At 35.1% G+C, this 16,867-nt stretch overlaps 1 protein-coding gene across 1 annotated transcript in view; it reads right to left on the bottom strand.

Moving 5' to 3' along the window:
• The window catches only part of SLCO4C1 (solute carrier organic anion transporter family member 4C1), a 62,514-nt gene that overhangs the window by 22,193 nt on the left and 23,454 nt on the right, over nt 1-16,867 (bottom strand). The window contains exons 3-6 of the mRNA XM_032845784.1: nt 9,587-9,769; nt 5,009-5,105; nt 2,620-2,741; nt 1,199-1,317 (exon numbers count right to left, since the gene is read on the bottom strand). Coding sequence (XP_032701675.1) covers nt 1,199-1,317; nt 2,620-2,741; nt 5,009-5,105; nt 9,587-9,769 — 521 coding nt within the window. The remainder of the gene's footprint in view (nt 1-1,198; nt 1,318-2,619; nt 2,742-5,008; nt 5,106-9,586; nt 9,770-16,867) is intronic.

Below are 16,867 nucleotides of genomic sequence, written 5' to 3'. Positions count from 1 at the left end.
GCCTCTCTGTCTACTTGTGATCTCTGTCAAATAAATCTTTTTAAAAAAATAAATAAAAATAAATTTTAAAAAATTTTTTAAAAAGATACATGAAAAATGTATAAATTTGTAAATGGAGATACGCAAGAATCACACTAATGGAACTTCTCATTTACAACACATTTAAGTAGAAAAGTGCAAGATAACACCCACAAACTTCTAGGACTAAAAGAATGTGATCTGAAAGTGTCCATCCTGTCAGAAATATCATTTAATATTCAAGGATACTTAGATGGTATTCTTCCTGAGGAAAACTAGAAATCAAATATAATACCCAGAGAGATCTGAATCAGAATTTAGACCTCGAGGCATGAAACCGTAAGGATTAAAAAAGAAAGCAGCAGGGAGTAATAACCCTTGATGGCATAAGAATTTATAAAATAAATAAAGTTAGTATAAAATACAACAGTAGTTGGAATTAAAAATCATGAACAGTCTCAGGAAAACACAAGAATTTGCCTGCATGGGAGAGAACAGAGAGTTGAAAGGTAGGATAAATGGAGTAAGAACATTTTAGGCTTTCATTTGAGGGGGGAAATGAAAATAATTGAAAAGTATGTAATTTCAAATCTTGAAAAGGTAAAATTATAAACTCCTGCATGTATAAAACTTTAATGATGATAAATGGAAAGAATGCAGCAGACCATAACACTTGTTTCTTTAACCTCAAATCAAACCAAGTAACCACTAACTGCCACTTCTTTCACAAGGCAAAAATACTGGTTTGACAGGCTCAAATATAGCGCTCGCTTCGGCAGCACATATACTAAAATTGGAACGACGTTCTCAAATATGTATTTACAATTCAGTGATAACTGATTGATCCATTCATTACATGAGGAAAATGAGAAGGAATAATGATTGGCTATAGCGCTAATGAGGGGCCACTGAATATTAATATTGCCAATAAGAGAACTCACGTTCTTTCAACCGTTCTACCCTGGAGTAGTTCTCCTTTACTCAAAGCATAATAAAAATAAATCTGAAATTATTTATTTATAAGAGCTATAACTATAGTAAATAGGCAAACAAAACTGCATCATGAAAATATCTGTGTATATATAAATGCATATATTTATTCATGTGTATATGTAATATATACATATGTAGCCATTTATATGTGGAGGAAGGTATGTGTGCGTGTACAGTGTTACTTTACCTTTAGAGCAGCTGGAAAATCTTTCCAACTTGTTCCAAAATTCTCCTCTGTGTGTTTTAAGGAACTATGCTTTTCCTGATGAGTCTGGCAAGTTCTTTCACTATGAATTTTTGCTGTACCTAAAAAAATAGTAAATGTACTTGCTCCATCACTTCATTCTTCATTTTTTTAAATGCCTACTTTTTAACTGACACACAGTTCTACAAATATATAAATTCTGTAACATAAGAAGACAGTTCCTCTATTTGTCAATCAAAATTGTACAAATTATTATGCATGTAATTTGCCCGGAGAGCTAGTATTATTCCTATTAGCTAAGGCAGTTCCAATCAGTCTAGAAATTAAACTGAGATGATTTTGTTCCAATGAGATATTTATTCCCTTTGCTTACAAGTATCTCTTAAATTCTTTTCTTCCTTTAAAGTGGATCTCTTTTTCATCCATTATATATTAAACGAAGTATATTTTCCCTTAGTCTCTTTAATCCTAACATGCTTTGCAGATGAAGTATTTACCATGTATTACCATGTCCCTTTGATTTTTAATAATGGCGCTGTGAATAAATCTGAGAAAACAGTCAATGTATGAAATTATAAGTTTGATGGTCCAGGATAGAAAGAAATCAATGAGTCCATCTATTTCTACTCTGTCAACTTCTTCTGCTCACTCTGAAAAGTTAATCATCTATCCTGTTACACGTGACAGTAGAAAAAACTATTTACCTAATTTCTGCCTATAGAAAAATACTTCAGCAGTTAATGTATTTGAACTATATGATTATATACAAGCAAAATTTTACAGAGAAAGGAATGGATATTCTTTTCTATTAATCTTTTCTTTTCAGGCAAACTAATATTGAAATATGGTAAAAATGAGTACACTACAGTATTACTTTGGTGAAACTGAAAAAAGTAACTGTAACTCTAATCAACAAATAACATCAATGATTTAAGGCAGATTGATTTTTGGTTAGTGAGGAACTGAATGCAAACAGTTTGAAAGATCCTATACCTTGCATATACATAAAGCAAGATTCCAGATAACACACAGGAAACAAATTCATTATTAAGTATATACACAATAATATGTTATTAACCCGTTATATGTTATTATAGTATTCTATAGTATATATAATGATTAACATAGTTATAAATAATATGTTATTGAGTATATATATATAGTAAAAAAGTGAATACATACAGTTTTACTGCTTTTGTTAATTGGAAATAAAGGAAAAACATGAGTAGTAAGAAAGCTACCCAAAATGGTCTTTTCAAAAAGACAAATATTCAAAAGTTTGTGTAGACGGACAACTGAAATTCTATAAAACAATGAATTTTCTAGGGTTCTTAGAAATTATAAGCAACGTTTGGCCTACAATTGGAATAAAGCTCCTTGATTTTAAATAAAAATATGTTTACCTGGTAAGTGTTTTGGAAAGCATAAGAAAGGTATTATCAAAGACCAAGCAAAGAGCCAACACAGCAGAAATCCAATCCACCATGCCCCCAGCCATCGTGGATCATCTTCAGTGATAGCTATGCTATAGGACAGAAAAACAAAATATAAAAGTCAACTCTACCTTGTTCATTAAAATGCAGTTATGGTAAGTATATACTTTGTAATTCAAGTGCATATATAAGGGAATAGTATTATAATACCCAACATTTTAAGTTGAGTCATTGTGATGAATCAGACAACAGAGAGCAGGCATAAATGAGAGCTGTAAGAATGGTTTACAAAGTATTTCAAATGGCAATATGACACAGAAGTGCAAAATATTAAATAGTAAATATAGGTATGCTGAATATCTGAAAGCATACGTGGAATTTCTGAACATTGTTTATCTAACTTTGGCTAAGTTTTTCTTCTCTACTAACTGAATACCTCTTACAGCAAATCACTGATCTGTGTTAAATGCCCATATACTGTGCTTCAATTAAGGCATACTTTTAAATGTAAAATTCATTTATTTTATTTATTTACTCATTTACTGAGGTATAATTGACATACAGTATTATGTTTCACGTATACAATAGAATGATGTAATATTTCTATATACTACAAAATGATCACCACATTAAATCTATGTAACATTGGTTACCATATAGTATGGAATTTTTTTTCTTGTTTTGAGAACTTAGATTTACTCTCTTAGCAACTTTCAAATATACAATCCAATATTATTAACTGCAGTTACCATGTTGTATATTATATCCCATGACTTAATTTTTACAAGCAGAAGTTTGTACCTTTTGACTCCTTTTACGTATTTCACCCATTCCCTACCTATGGTAACCACAAATTGTTCTCTGTATCTATAAGCTTGTTTTTTTGTTTGTATTTTTTTTTTTAGATTCTACATACAGGACTCTGAAAAACAATCTGAAGGGTTTGAAGAGGTGGGGGGGTGGGAGGTTGGGGGAACCAGGTGGTGGGTATTAGAGAGGGCACGGATTGCATGGAGCACTGGGTGTGGTACAAAAACAATGAATACTGTTATGCTGAAAATAAATTTAAAAAATGATTAAAAAAAGATTCTACATACACACGAAATCATATAGTATTTGTTTTTCTCTATTTGACTATAAAGTTCTTCTTAAAGTAATTTATTAACAGTATTTTATAATGATTCTCATAGTTTTATATCAATAGTTTTCTCCCCCAAACACACCATTCCTACAACTCATGTAATTCTCCACTGAAATTAAAAACCTTTCTCAAAAACTCAGCTCTCTGCTTCAAGAACTTTCTCTGCACGTATTTTACATAGTCTCTAAAATATAACCTGGGACTAACAGCTCAAAGAACAAATCAGGTATCTAACACCACATTTTCTTATTCGTTACTCAGAGTCACACAGAGGACTATGCAGTTTTGATTCCTAGTGGTAAAATGAGAAAATATGGCCTCACCAAAATTTACCAACTTCTCTATATTCAGGAAAAAGAGAAGGTAACTTGGCGGTTAAAAGAAGAATTTGGGGGGCGCCTGGGTGGCTCAGTGGGTTAAAGCCTCTGCCTCCGGCTCAGGTCATGTTCCCGGGGTCCTGGGATCGAGTCCCGCATCGGGCTATCTGCTCAGCGGGGAGCCTGCTTCCTCCTCTCTCTCTGCCTGCCTCTCTGCCTACTTGTGATCTCTGTCTGTCAAATAAATAAATAAAACCTTTAAAAAAAAAAAAGAAGAAGAAGAATTTGGGGGTCAAAAAGATCAACTTGAATTCATGCCTCAGCCACTTACCAATCTCTGTGTATCAATTACTTAATTGGATTATTAAAAGGATTAAATTAAGTGGTATGTAAAATAAAGTAACACACAAAACCTCTGACATATAGAAAATAGTATGGGATAAATAAACATTACCTATTATTATCCTCTACGGCCACATTTAAAATCACACAACTGTGGCTCCCATGACCATACCAGAACTACTACAGAACTTTGAGGATCATAAACTCTTGAGGCTTTTCAGGTTATCTATATCCAGCTAAACCTACAAATAGCACAACCAGTTTTGATTAAATTCTTCTTTCTGAATAATGTATGGGGTCCTAGATGTGTATTTTGAAAATTTCACAGGTAACTTTTAAGGATCCTGATTTATGAATAAATGCATTATACTAGGAGGTGGTACAGCATTAATACAGGAAGTAATGCAGCTAAAACATTATGGAAAAACTGTGTGTATTCAGGTATTTTTCCTGAAAAAAATCCCTCCCTCTATCTGAGGAAATACTTTGGAAATGTTCTATGATGTTAACATTATTAAAATAAAATAAATTTAAATTTAAAAAATAGATATTGCCTTGCCTTTGTCCCATACCCACATCAATGTACATGGATAGCAGCTGTCCTCCCAACACATAGCCGACAGCAGGGCCTAATATTGACATAGAATAGCCAATTCCTAGAAGAACAAAGACATTGAAAATAGTCAACTGTACATGCTATGAATATCTTACAGTAGTACAGAAAGATATATTTTATTGTAGAAAAATTGAAATGATTAGAATTTACAACAAAATTACACATAATTTCAGTAAAAAAGAATACAATCTGAATGATACCACTTGTTAAGTCAAGGAGCTTAAAAATATTTTTAAAATAAATATAACTATAAAATACATTTTAAATATAAAGATATATGTAATTCAGTGTAAAAGTTGTTAGACTATAATAATTGCAATAAACCCAACAACTATAAATTCAAGGAAAATTACATTATGTTAAATGGCAGCAAGAGGTAGTATATCTACTTTATGAATGATGATAATTACTGTTTACAATTCTTATGGAAGAAAATACTGTGAAATGAGAAGCCTTCTCTACTGTGTACACACTCTAAATGCAATATGTATTTTGCACTCCAACAGCTGATTTTAAAACCTGGACCTGGTGATTAGCCTGTTTCATAAAAGTAAGCCACTAATTTAAACTCCTGCACTTGGGAAATCTTCCATTTCTACTTGTAGCAGAATTAAACTGACCTTATTTCTCTCAGATATTTAAAATTTTGCCATATGTAACATTTAAATTTCTGCAAAAAATTATGCATACATTAATATCTTTATATATTACCACTTTCTGGATTTTTTATTAACTGTTAAGATTCTCACTCACATACACAAAAGACCAGAATCTATCATACCCAAAGCTAAGCGTACGTCAATGATAAAAATTACTTATGTACTTGACCAAGTTTCCAAAGTAGAGGTCATGCAAGATGATCTTTTGAAGGACCACTGAGCCAAGATTCTGGAAAGGTCCAAAAAACTGGGACTGATTATTTCCTGGGCATATTTCCTGATTCCACAAAAGGCACTGGAAAGGTTAGCAATCCTTGCTAGTCTCTAGGAAGTAGGGACACCAAAGTTGCAGTTCAGTGCTGCTAACTTGGGAGTTATACCTTATAAACTGTCCCCATCCTACATTTTATATTGGCACCTAGGAGGCTATACTGTAAAAGTAAGGGTGAGTTAGAAGTAGACTTGCCCACTAAGTAAGACAGCTTTGCTTCAAATAAACTAATTCTGTGAAGTTACATAGAGGGGACCCCAAATCATGTTCCCAAATATATCAGAGATTGGTAATTTATTAAAAAAACACACAGAGTGGGGTTTGGAGAAAAACTGTAGTATAAAACACCTTTGTCGGAGTTAAAATGAAAGAGATACACAGCAGATCACTCAAAACTGAACTGAGGATTACCAAACTGGACAAATCAATTAGGTCAGTAAAAACTTATCGAGAAACACAAAAAATAAAAACAGAAGATAAAAAACACAGAAAATAATAAGATAAGAATAAATTTTTTTAAAGTTTTAGCAAACATGTAATTGGAGTCCTAAGAGAGAAGATAATAGGTTAGAAGTCATATTTAAATGAATAATCATAGGAAATATCCTAAAGCCACTAACAAATACCAAACAACATATTTATAAAGTCGTAAGAATCCACACAATGGGTTAAAAAAAAGGAATTTCGTACCTATACACATCATATAAATAAAACCAATGAATATCAAATGCAAAGAGAAAAATCTTCAAATAGCAAACCTATATGAAACAGTGGAAGTGGAAAGACAAAGGAACAGTATTTTTAAAGTACTGAAAAAAAAAAAATCAATGGCCAACTAGTCATCTATTCTTAGTGAAAATATTCATCAGGGAAAAGGGTTAAAAAGACTATTTTTAGTTAAAGGATTCTAGGATATCTATGATGAGCAGGTATGTGGTAAAAGTACCGATTAACATTAGAATTTCATAAAATCAAGTTTACATATAAGGTCATTAGTAGATGAATAATAAAATAACAAATAGGAAGTTGAGAGGGAAGAAATCAAATAATATTAGATTATCCAAAAGAAAGAAAAAAAAGGGCAAGAAATAAGAAGATAGACCAATTAGGAAGCACAGGTTAAAATGAAAGATTTAAACACAAAATAACATTAAATGGATTAAAATGTTCAATGAAAGAACAAAGGGAAACCCAGGGAAAGCATCAAAGAAATAAAGGAATAAAGGGTGAATGACCTGGAAAAGTTCGTGAAGATAGATATGTCACAAATTCATTCTAAAAAGCAGATTGTGACCATTTTCATTTTGCCCGTTTTTGCCTTGTTAGCATAAAATGTGTCTCATAGAAGAATGTATGCTATCAGTAATAGATGTTGTTTTAAAAGAAAGAATGGTGGACGATTTTGAAAGTGGGGAAATTAAAAGTTATAAAAAAGGAAGGATTTCATGCAAAAAAACCTAAGTATCTAGTGAAAAATATGGTTATCTGAAAGTGAAAAGAACAGTATATAAGATACTGTGATTAAGATAAGCGTTTATATCTTCCATAACAGAAAAATAAGAGATAAAATTAAAATGAGTGTTGCAGTTTTGTTACGTTTGTTTTTCTTCCTTTACTCAAAAAAAAACTGCCATTTGATGAGTTCCTATAGCACAGGAAAGACTTAACATAGAGGCCTGTGACTGTTAACTTTAGAAAGCCATGTTGGCAAGGTTGGCCCTTGACTGGCATTTGGGATTTATTTAACTGTCCAGAGGGATGCCACCATCCCACAACTAATAAGCGTTGCTCACTGTGTGGACTTTGCATAAACAATGTGGTTTTGCTGACCACCTGTATTCCTTTTGAGAGTCTAGAACTTTGATAGATGCAAGGCAGAGTGTCGCGATAGGATCAACCCCAAATAAAATCCCTGGGCATTGAATCTCTAGTGAACTTGTGGTAAAAAAAAAAAAATATCTCAAATTCACTGCCGGCAGGATTAATTGCAAGCTGTATGGTTCCGCTAGGGGGAGCTAAATCTTGGCAGGCTGCACCCAGTTTTTGTCTGTACTTTGCCTCCTGCATCTTCTCCCCTTGCTGATTTTGCTTGGTTTCCTTATGCTGTAACAAACCATAGCTACGAGTATGATTTTATGCTGAGTCAGTCTTCCTACAGATTTATGGAGTCTGGGATGGTCCTGTGGGCCTCTACCCCACCGACCATGTTTAAATAATTTTTGAAAAACTTCCTATTTTGTGTGTTATCAAAACATAAAGATTAAAATTGTCTTATCGGACATTGATCAGAAGAGCACATCAGAAAGGAAATTTATTAAACTGGGAGACTGGAAAGCATCATCACTAGCTAATTGAAATAAATCATTGTTAACTTAGCAAATGCAAGAAAAGCTGTACAGATCAGCTGGGAGATCAGAGAGAGAGAGAGAGAGAGAATCAGAGCTTGCTGAGAGACCAAGGCAAACAAGTAGAGAAAATAAACAGAAGTGTAGTCATTTTCATATTATGGAAGAGCCTAAGTAGATTTAATGGTCTCTGTCAGGGCTACGTTGAATGTATTTGACTTCCAGGGACGATGGCAATAGGTTCTTGCTATAGACTGAAGGTTTGTGTCCCCCCACCCTGACAAAAGACTCTTGTTGAAACCTAATCCCTAATATGGTGTGAGAAGGTGGGACCTTTGAAACAGATTACATCATGAGACTGGAGACTTCATAAATGAGATTAGTGCCCTTATAAGAAGATACCCCAGAAAGCCCTGTCCTCCCATGTGTCATGTGAGGACACAGGAAAAAGATGAAATGTCTATAAGGTAGGAAGGGGCCTCACCAGACACTGAATCTGTGGGTACCCTGATCTTAGACTTTTCAGCTTCCAGGGCTGTGAAAAATAAAAGTTCTGTTGTTTATAAGTCAACTAGTCTAGGATATTCTGTTTTGGCAGACTGAAAGAACTAAGACAGTCCCCTTTATTAGAATAATAAACTGATAAAATGAAATGTGAAACACAGTCATTTAAAACAAGGCCATGAATAGCCTAGTAAGCTCTACCTTGCAAGAGTATCACAGAAGGAATTTAAGAAAAATTTACGCTACCAAAAATTAGATTCCCTGCCCCCCAAGAATTGAGCCATATATAAAAAGGATTGATCGGAAATGAAAAATTCTACAGAATTTCTGAGTACTATCTTGTCATTTCTTTTGTGGACTCTAGTCAGGTCCATGTAGGATGTAGTAAATCAGGTAGAATGGGAGAGCTCCATCCCTCACCCTGTGTAAATTAGCCAGTACTCAAGTAATCTAGACAGCCTACTGCTTGGATGGCACTTCTAGGAAGGCTGGCGTGCCCAGAACAGGAAACAGAGCAGGAAGTCAACAAAACTCATAACTGCATTCAACCAAAGGACATAGGTCAGTAAATAACGAAACAAAAACAGTAATATTGCTATATCTGCCATCTATTGGGAATCTAATGGAAATACCCATGAAATTACAACTAACTTTTTAATAAGCTTCTATTATGTTTTTACTTATAAATTAAACAAGCAATAAAATGAAGTGATACTGAAACAATATTACAGAGAAAACTTACCAATGTAGAGAGAAGATTTGTGTGTGGGCACAGACTCATCAATAAAGGCTGTTCCTAGGGTATAAAGAGGAGTTCCTCCTGTTCCCAGCAACAGTTGTCCCAAGATGAAGACATACAAGTAGTTAGAAAGTGAAGAATTTGAAGAGCTACAATTGGTTCTATTCCTTGTTGTTATGCAAGTACCTTTGAGGGGGAAAAAATTAAATTGTGAATTTATGGAAATTTAGCTAAAAATTGAAATACCTATTTTTATCAATTATACTTGCCTAACAGAACCATCTTTATTTCCTTCAATCACTTCATTTTGATTAAAATGTTCTTAAAATATATACATTACTTAAGAAAATTTAAGAAATATTATCATGTTAAAATTTAGACAATGTAGAATAAAACTGAGAAATGTTACTTTAACAATCAAAATTAACAAATTTGGGGGTAAGTTGAAATAAACACAACTGAAGCAAGCTGTGCCTGGGAAGGAATTTTCAGATAATGGGAAAAACAAAACACAAAAAAACTAGCTTTTATTTTTCTTTCCAAGTCATAAATATAGTATGACCAGCATACTGAATTATCAATCAATACCCTGAACACATGTGAAAAGCGTACTTAGGTTATATGACATTTTGGTCAAAATAGTAATTTCTTAATATTCACTACAAAGCCATAATACTTGAAGTTATGTCTAGTTCTTTCTTATAGCTCAAACTAGTTTACTAAATTTATTTTTTGAAGCAACCTTCGGCCCTAAAGAATATTCTTCTGAATACCATCAAAGGAAAAATTGTTATTTTTAAGATTTTGTTAAAATCTTAAAAATCACAAAGTCTGGATATTATAGTAAACCCATATTTCCTAAACTCACCTGATAATATTAATGAATAAAAATGTTTGATAAAATATATTCCCAGCACCTTCTTTCCCTTTGAAGCTGGTAGTATCCAGGAAACTGCATTTTAACAACAGCCTTAGATCATTCTATTTTCATTTCCTTAATATCAGATGAAGATGTATTACTTCCTGAAGAGTGAGATTAGTAAGACCCCCAAAGCACCAATCTTGAAGACTCTTTAACTGGTCCACGGTCATCAGATTTTCAGATGTAAATTTTACGTGTAAAAAACTTACTTTAACTTAAAATGTAAAATATACCCTATAATTTAAAATATACCCTATAATATACCCTCTTATAATCTGACTATTATAAGAGGTTGATGAATATTTCAGCAGATAATTTGTATTCATAACCGGGCCAAGTCTGCATTATTTGTCTTACCATGCCAGACATTTGACCTGTGACTTCTGGTTTCAATATTCACTTTTCTAGAGGTAGCAGATTGGACTAAGAATGATCTCTTATTATTTGATACCCAGCACAATTAAATATGCTTACACGTATTTCTTGGTTTATTATTTTTTCCCATTTCTTTTTATAGTAGAGAAATATCTCTTTGTAGTAATCTACTTGATATTTTGACCATGTGAGTATGCTGTGGGGTTTGGTGTTTGTTTTTTCCCCAGAGGAAGTAGTACATGAGGTTTCAACATGTTTAAGTAAATTTTAAATAGCACAGAAAAAGACCAAGAGAAATACAAAACTCTCCCTTCCCCCTGCCTGCCTCTACTTGATGCTCTCCCATGTAACTCAGATGGAGGTAATGACCACTGTCAACAGTTCCTTTTATTTTTTTTTCAGGTATTTTCTCACACATTCACACATCTTATATACATTTACTTTTTTTACACAAGTATTGTCATACTAACCATACTATTCTCAGGCTCAACAACTTCCAGATTTCACTCTTGTGCTGACATCCTTGATGTTGGAATTTAACTGTATTTAAATTTCTTTGTAGGCTGCCATAACATCCCACAGCATAAATGTAGTATATCTTAATCCACAATTTACACTTAATAATTAGTAACATAACATTTATTATTATTATATTGTACATATATTTAGGTCATTACAAACATGTTGTGACAAGCATTTTAAGAATTTCCTTGGCATATTTATGCAAGCCTAACTGTAGTACAGTTTCTAAAAAGTGGAAGGTCAAAGTGTGTAAATACTTGTATTTTGATATTGCCAAATGCCTTATCAAAAAGTTAAACAAATATGCAATCACACCAGCAATGCAGCAACACTTTGCATAATAAAATTAAACTACTTCTAATCTCTCTGGTTAAACAAATACATGCACATGTGTGTGTGTACGTATTTTTTAATTCAATTTTTTAGGATCATCAATACAATGAAGCATTTCTTATATGTCTATTGGCCACTTGCATATATTTTCTATGAATTTTTCAAATTTACTTCATAGGTTCCAAGTTTGATATCTGACTTAATGAAAGTCTTCTCTTCTCCAAGAGTACATATAAATTAACATGATTTTACCATAGAATTTTTCTTACTTTACAGTTGACCCCAGAACAACGCAGGAGTTGGGGCACCAGTCCCTGCACAGTCAGAAATCCATGTATAACTTTTGACTCCTCCCAAAACTGAACTACTAATGGCCTGCTGCTGAAAAGAATCCTTACTGATAAATAGTTGATTAGCACATATTTTGTATGTTTCATGTATTAGGTACTAAAGTTTTACAATAAAGTAAGCTAGAGAAAAGAAAATGTTAAGTCATAAGGAAAATACATTTACAGTAAGTACTGTACTATATTTATCAACAAAAAAACAACAACCCTGTGTACAAGTGGACCCAACACAATTCAAACTCAGGTTTTTGTGTTTCTCAACAGTATTTTTAATTCATATGTAATACAGTTTAGTGGGGAAAAAAATTGGAATGTAGTATTCTGTCTGATTAACCAAATTTTACCAAATTAAATTTCTTGGGTGTGGGTTTATTTTTGGATACTGTTTTATGTGACTGATCTTTGCAGTCTTTCTCTGGACCAAATCCCTTGTAATTACTTCAGTTGTCTAGGCTTTGAGATATCAACATGTTATCCCAGTTATGACCAATTTCACAGTACTACATGAAAAGCTTGGTAACAATTAACATCATCTTGTATCGTTTTTCCCAAGTAAACAAGGCCTAAGATCTACTTAAGAAAACTACTATATCCAATATATTACTCTCTATATTATTTCTGAATAATTTCTATTGCTTTTCTTAGAATTGATAAAAAGAAATGACATATCAAGCCACAGAAAGGCTTGGATGAATCTTAAATACATATTGCTAAGTGAAAGAATCCAACCTGGGGAGGTGGGGTTAAGATCACATAGTTGTAGGAAGATCCTATGCTTGCCTCCTCCCTCCAAAACAGCTAGAGAAAAATCAAATCATTCTAAACACCCAAGAAATCGGAGAACTGAGAGATCGAAATGCACAACTAAAGGGAGAAAAGGCCACAACATGGAATGTGGTTAGCACGGAGATGAGACGTGACTTTGGGGAGGGGGAAGGAGCCCTGATGATGGAGAGTGGAGACAGAGAGAGAGGGAAAGATTGAGAGAAAGAGAAAGGGAGTAAGCGCACACAGCATGCAGGGGATCTCACATGAAAAATACCTCCCCCAAACCAATACCAGGGAAAATGAGAGGCACTGATTATTTTTAGTTTTCACAACCAGTGTAACTCAAAAACTGGAGTTTTAGAAATCCGTGCCACTGTCAGTGTGGAGCCCAGCCAGCAGAATAGTGCTTCTGGGTTGGCGGGGGGCGGGGGGGGGGGAGGCAGAGACCTGGAAGCAGATATTGCAATATGAGGGTCCCCTCGGACAAACTGAGGGAGACAGTTATTCCTTCTTGGAGTGCATGTGGGAGAGGTGGCATTACATCTCAGGGGACAAATGTGACAGAGGGCACCGCTGCGCTGCCCAGTCCCTTAGCACAGACACACCCACTGAAAGCAGCTACCCTGGACTCCAAGCTCCCGTGAAGTGGTCTGGGACAAACTGGCACCAGCCACAGCGTAGGGAGACCCTCCTTCAGAAGACCAAATATAGTCTGTGTTGAGCTGGGTCCCTAGAGTTTGGAGTTTTGAAAGTCAGCTGGCATGCCTAATATCAAACACAGTGCAGTGCACTGCTGGGAAGGCAGACAGTCTGGACACAGACAGGATGAAGGCAGGGACCTGAGGAATGCCTGGGACACATAAGGAGAGAGTGACCCCTCTTCTGCGAGGGCTTCCCAAACAGCATCAGGCACAAACTGTGGAGACCAGACCCCCTGGCCGACACTATTTTTCTCTGCCCCACATCAGCATGGACTGGCTTACGTAAGCAGAACAGCACCAACAGTGAAGGCCTCAGCCGCTTACACAAAGCCCCACCAACCTGCACTCTGCAAGTGATTCTTCACAAGGGCAAGTGTGCCTGAGAACCAGAGCACCGGAAACCCAGCACCCCTCCTCCAGGAGACCGGGATGAACCTCCCACAGACACCAAGTCCACCGACCACAGAGTGCTGCAAAGCTTCAGCCCTAGTGGAAACAGGATCCAGTGACTTTTAACAAGCAGCCCATAACACGCCTAGTTAAAACTCTCCACGCTTTGGACAAGGACCAAACATTCCCACTGCCGGCAAGGACAAACTCTGCAGAAGAATGACCTGAGGGAAAGAGCAACCAAAACACAGGAACAGAGTGCACACAACATACACCAGAAACACTGCCTAAAGTCCCAGGTCCTGGAGGTTACAGGCCCTCTTCTTCATAGAGCTATTACTCTCGGGAGCAGGAAACATAGCAGGCTTTCTTAACACAGAAAAGAAGACAGACACCTAGATAAAATGCCAAGGAAGAGGAATTCATCCCGAAAGAAATAACAATAAAAGGTCATGGCCAGGGATCCAATCGGAACAGATAAAAGTAATATGACTGACCCAGAATTTAAAACACCCTGCAGGAAATATTAAAGAGGACTCACTGAGTTGGAAAGAAAGACCAAAAGCAACAAGCACTAGAAAGGAACAGAGAAAATCTCCAGAAGCAACGACCTGATAGATAACACAATGGCACTAAATTCAAATCTATCAATGATCACTCTCAATGTAAATGGACTAAATACTCCAAAAAAAGACAGTGGGTAACAGGATTTTAAAAAAAATTAAAAAAACAAAAACAAAAACAAGACCTATCTATATGCTTCCCATATAAGAGACTCTTTTAGACCTAAAGACACCTGCAGATTGAAAGTGAAGAGATGGAGAATGAACATCAAAAGAAAGCTGGAGGTGTACCTGGGTGGCTCAGTTGTTAATCGTCTGCCTGCCTTTGGCCCAGGTCATGATCCCAGGGTCCTGGGATCAAGCCCCAAGTCTGCTCCCTGCTCACCAGGAAGCCTGTTTCTCTCTCTCACACTCCCCTTGCTTATGTTCCCTCTCTCACTGTCATTATCGCTGTCAAATAAATAAATCTTTAAAAAAAAAAGAAAGAACAAAAGCTGGAGTAGACATACTGGTGTCAAACAAACTAGATTTTAAACCAAAGACTGTAACAAGACACGAAGAAGGGCATAATATGATAATAAAGGGATCTATCCAACAAGATCTAACAACTGTACATATTTATGCCCCCACCTAGGAAGCATCCAAATATATGAAATAATAACAAACATAAAGAAACTCATTGATAATAACACAATAATAGTAAGAAACTTTAACACCTCACAACAATGAAAAGATCATCTCAGCAGAAAATCAACCAGGAAACAATGGCTTTGAATGACACACTGGACCAGGTAGACTTAACAGATGTATTCAAAACATCTCATCCTAAAGCAGCAGAATATACATTCTTTTCGAGTGCATATGGGGCATCCTCCAGAACGGACCACATACTGGGTCACAAATAGGCTTCAACCAGTATAAAAAGACTGAGATCAGACCATGCACATTTTCCAACTGCAGCTTTATGAAACTTGAAGTCAACCATGAGAGGAAAAATTGGGAAGATCACAAATACATGGAGGTTAAAGAACATCCTACTAAAGAATGAGTGGGTCAACCAGGAAATTAAAGAAGAAATAGAAGAAATACATGGAAACAAATGAAAATGAAAACATGATGGTCTAAAACCTCTAAGATATAGCAAAAGCAGTCATAAGAGGGGAGGATATACCAATACAGGGCTACCTCAAGAAGCAAGAAAAATCTCGACTATACAACCTAACCTTACACCCAACAGAGCTGCAAAAGGAACAGTAAATGAACCTAAAGCTACCAGAAGAAAGGAGAGAATAAAGATTATAGCAGAAATAAATGATACAGGAAAAAAAATGATAGAAAAGATCAATGAAACTAGGAACTGGTTCTTTAAAGGAATTAATAAAATTGATAAACCCCTAGCCAGACATATCAAAAAGAAAAAAGAAATCACCAGTGAGAGAGGAGAGACCACAACCAACACCAGAGAAATACAAACAATGACAAGATTATCACTGAATCATCAAGAATACCGGGAAAAATTATATGCCAACAAATGGGGCAGTCTGGAAGAAAAGGGATGAAAAGTTTAAAGTCGAGGAGGGGTTCTCTGAGCTTTTGCTGACGTTAAAGATGGAGATGACCACATGCCAAGGAATGCAGAGAGCTTCTAGAAGCTGACAGCAACAACCAGTGATGACTGTCAAGGAAATGGAGATCTCAGTTAAACAATCCCCCAAAAGCTTTACTTCCAACAGTTTAATGAGCCTGGAAAAGGAGCTTCTGAAGAGCTGCAAATGAGAATGTAGCCAGCTGACACCCTGAGTTTCAGACTCTGAGCAGAGAACCCAGCTGAGCTGTGCCAGACTCCTGACCCACAGAGACAGTAAGATAGAATTACTGTGCTGTTTCAAATTCAGTTTGCATAATATGTTATGCAGCAATAAAAAACTAATACGAACATCTTACAAAAAGTTAACCAAGGAAGAATTTGCTTCCTTGAAGGGTGAATAATAACCAAAAAGGAAAGGCAAAACACATGGCAAAATAGTCGCCAGAAAAACATCACTATGATGTAGATTTTTAAATTACCGTAGTTCCATGCTTTAAAAGTGATGACAACAATTGCTTCTTAAAATCAAAAACTGAAAACGAGGATTAAATAAGCTCACAAATGTGATGAATAAGAGAAGAAAAAAATAGATAGAAAAAATTCAAGGCAAGACATGAAATAAAATGAAAACTACCATAGAAATGAAAGTCACATCAAAATGGGCAAAAGAAAACAGGACTCTGAGAATTACAAGGAGAGAGAATACATATCCGTGACTTGAGAAATATGAAAAAAATTAAATAAACCAAAACTAAGACCTAAAAGATTTGAGAGA

This window comes from Lontra canadensis, unplaced genomic scaffold, assembly GCF_010015895.1.
Source record: "Lontra canadensis isolate GAN:19392208 unplaced genomic scaffold, GSC_riverotter_1.0 scaffold4, whole genome shotgun sequence".
Taxonomy (NCBI): Eukaryota; Metazoa; Chordata; class Mammalia; order Carnivora; family Mustelidae; genus Lontra; species Lontra canadensis.
This window is presented reverse-complemented; position numbering and strand designations above follow the sequence as displayed.